The sequence below is a fragment of the Crinia signifera genome, chromosome 7 (genome assembly GCF_055691185.1).
Source record: "Crinia signifera chromosome 7, ASM5569118v1, whole genome shotgun sequence".
NCBI lineage: Eukaryota > Metazoa > Chordata > Amphibia > Anura > Myobatrachidae > Crinia > Crinia signifera.
In genome coordinates, this window is record NC_139223.1 from 24,205,149 (window position 1) to 24,208,872 (window position 3,724).

At 38.6% G+C, this 3,724-nt stretch overlaps 1 protein-coding gene across 1 annotated transcript; it reads right to left on the minus strand.

Moving 5' to 3' along the window:
• Positions 1 to 1,744: 1,744 nt before the first annotated feature.
• LOC146021099 (olfactory receptor 1-like) lies at positions 1,745 to 2,383 on the minus strand. Its single transcript, XM_083154901.1, has one exon. The coding sequence runs from the start codon at positions 2,381 to 2,383 to the stop codon at positions 1,745 to 1,747; it is 639 nt and encodes a 212-aa protein (XP_083011027.1).
• Between the last annotated feature and the right edge of the window lie 1,341 nt (positions 2,384 to 3,724).

Genomic DNA, 3,724 nt, shown 5'->3' on the forward strand with positions numbered 1-3,724 from the left:
TGGGACTCTCTTTCAATGCTTGAAAAAGAGTCCCCCGGACTCAAAACACGTTGGTTTGGATTGCTTTTTTAATTTCAGGAACCAGCCCAGTTAAGCTTGTGGAGCCTGCAGGGTTTGTCTCTTCTTGGAACACTCTGCTTATACCAACCTCGGCTCTATCCACCTCACTGGGTAAGGGAGGACTTCAATACATTTAATATTTCATTTTAATATATATGCTTGTTTAATTTATTCCATTAAATTGTGTCAGTTTCACCCAGAGCGCCCAGGGTCCTACTCAGCGACCTATACACAATGTTCCATGTTCACTTTTACCCCATCTGTGTCACCTCTCTATGTATGCTCTCTCCTCTTTTCCCTCTTAGTCTATTTTCTATGCTGTGCTCCCTGAAAACTAACCCACAGTTTATGCCAAGAGGATAATTCAGTGTCATGTTCCCAGCAGTGTTTTATACCATTTATTTATTTATTTATTAATAGTTAATATAGCACTTACATATTCCGCAGCACTTTACAGATAATATTTGAACATTCACATTGGTCCCTACCCCAGTGGAGCTTACAATCTATTTTCCCTACCACATATACATGCACACACATTAATTCAAGGTTAATTTTGTTAGGAGCCAATTAACCTACCAGTATAATTTTGTAATGTGCGAGAAAATTAGAGTACCCGGAATAAACCCACGCAAGCACAGCGAAAATATATAAACTGCACAGTTAGGGACATGGTGGGAATAGAACCCATGACCTCAGTGCTGTAAGGCAGTAATGTAACCATTACACCATCCGTACTGCCCTGTATATATATAACACATGGTGGGAATAGAACCCATGACCTCAGTGCTGTGAGGCAGTAATGCTAACCATTACACCATCCGTACTGCCCTGTATATATATAACACATGGTGGGAATAGAACCCATGACCTCAGTGCTGTGAGGCAGTAATGCTAACCATTACACCATCCGTACTGCCCTGTATATATATAACACATGGTGGGGATAGAACCCATGACCTCAGTGCTGTGAGGCAGTAATGCTAACCATTACACCATCCGTACTGCCCTGTATATATAACACATGGTGGGGATAGAACCCATGACCTCAGCGCTGTGAGGCAGTAATGCTAACCATTACACCGTCCGTACTGCCCGTATATATAACACATGGTGGGGATAGAACCCATGACCTCAGTGCTGTGAGGCAGTAATGCTAACCATTACACCGTCCGTACTGCCCCGTATATATAACACATGGTGGGGATAGAACCCAGTACCTCAGTGCTGTGAGGCAGTAATGCTAACCAATCATACTGCCCATGTACTTTTCCTACATTATCTTATGCTGTAATGTCATTGTATTCCTGTTTGGCTCATATTTGTTAGGTGTTATGAAACCCTACTACAGGATCTTCTGCAAAATACAACACACAAGAACTGACTGCACTTGATCTGAAACATCCCTGGGAACAAGGCTATGCAGGCAGGAACTTGGCATGTCTGTCCCTAACTGAAATACAATGACCGCATAAATATGGGGCAACCATACTTATGCAGGATTCTGTTTACATCCCCAATATAAAAGAGTCAATCTTTAACTTAAAACTGTTTCAGTCTTAATGTGTGTATACTTATAGTCATATCATACCCAAAATATTAAATGTTAAATTAATAATAGTGCATTGATGTGCTAATAGTGCATTTAGCTGTGTCTGCTTTAAATGCCATTTCCTAAACATTTTCACTTAACTCTTAAATTCCCCCCCAGTTGTCTCTGCAGAGCCCTTTTCACATCTTTATTCCGTAGACTGTAGATCAGAGGATTTATCATGGGAGTGACAACTGCATACACTGATGTAAACACCGGTTCTAGGACATTGGAGTATTCTGATGGCGGCATCATGTAAACAGACGAACTTGTCATATAGTATGAAATCACAATGGTGATGTGGGAAGAGCAGGTGGAGAAGGCTTTCTTTCTGCCGTCCTTAGATTTTATCTGCAAGATGACCCTGATTATTTTTATATAAGATGTCAAACTGAACATTACTGGAAACAGTCCAAATATCAAAAAATCTAGAAAGACAACAACAGAAATATTTTCGATGCCACCACAGGAGATGTCAATCAGAGCTTTAGCATCACAGAAGAACTGGTGGATGGTGTTTGAATGACAGAAGGACATTTGTGAGGCTGAAACTGTAAAGGGAAATGAATTTAAGAAACTTACTATCCAAGAGCCAGATGCCAATAGGAAACAGTTCTTCTTGTTTAAAACATCATGATAGTGTAAAGGATCACATATAGCAACATATCGGTCATAGGCCATAATGAATATTAGAATATCTTCTGTACCACCAACCAAAACATAAAAGTACATCTGGGTAAAGCATTGTATGAAGGACATTGTATTATATCCAGATAGTAACATGTACAGCAGGTTAGGGACAGTAGTGGTTGTAAAGCAAATATCTACTAAGGCCAGGTTACATAGGAATAGATACATAGGGGTGTGTAACTGCTGATCTTTATATATCACTGTGATTATACTAGAATTGATGATCAGTACAAACATATATAGGATGAAAAACACGCTGATGGTTAATGATGTATATCCAGATTTTGTGGAAAATGGCACCAAGTGGAATTCTGTTATATAAGACTTGTTATCCATGCTATATTCAGGTGATCCTAAAAAGAAACATTATGTGGCACGGACAGCATACCTCCACATGAACATAATGTGGAGGACCAGTTCCAGGTTTTAGATTAGCAGCATTAAAACTGATGTGATCAGGGTTGGGCTGATTAGCATCACCTGTGCTCTCCTGATATAAGGGTTTCCAGGTCAGAGTGTCATTGCTCTTGATGGTGGAATATCTGCCCAAGTGATAAGATTGTGTGTGGGCTATGGTAGGGACCACTGGAGCATTCTGTAGAGTTTGTACTATGCTGTGACACCTGTATGCTGCAATGCTGTAACCATCCTTGCTTATGCTGATTACCTGGTATGCTGTTTAATTGTCACAAAATAAAGACCAAGACTTCTTCTTATCTTGTATGTTATTCCTTGTCACAATTATCTTATGTATACAAGTGAAAATGTGTCCTTCTGTCCTGTCTTTCTATACAAATCCACAGTTTTACAAGCTAAAATCGTGAAATTTTACATACAGTACGAGCATATTAAAACACGGCCGAGGAAACTAAAAAAAGTTTAAATCATAATTAATTGCTGTTCATTTTTAATTCAATTTGTGCTGTACGCTCATTGTGGGGCCTCACAGCATATGGGTAGGGCCTTGGAGTAAGGGTTTTTTATTGTCATGTTTTGTCTCAATCTTAATGTTTATTATCGAAAAGAGCTTTAGCGGGCTTTGCTCTCAGACTATACCCAATTACACTTCGCAATCAGAGATTGTATGTAAACAAACTTCGTTGGTTGCCAATATTACTTCAGAAATCATTTTCACATGTTCTATTGTTTTGAAAATGAAGTGAAAACTAAGCAAAGATCGTGAAATTTTACATATGAGCGTGCATTTGTTTTTGTTTTGATTTAGAAATGTGTTAGAAGTTGTGCAATTTTATATTTCATTCAACATATTATCTCCCTTAATACAGTATATTATTGTTCTTTTCTGATACGCATGAAGTTGAAATAATAAAATGCCACCAAGGAAAATAGCTAGATATGGTGGAAATAAAAAATCCCACAAGG

Excerpts from the sequence above, each read along its gene's own strand:
- LOC146021099 (XM_083154901.1), bottom strand. The coding sequence starts at position 2,383 with ATGTACTTTTATGTTTTGGTTGGTGGTACAGAAGATATTCTAATATTC.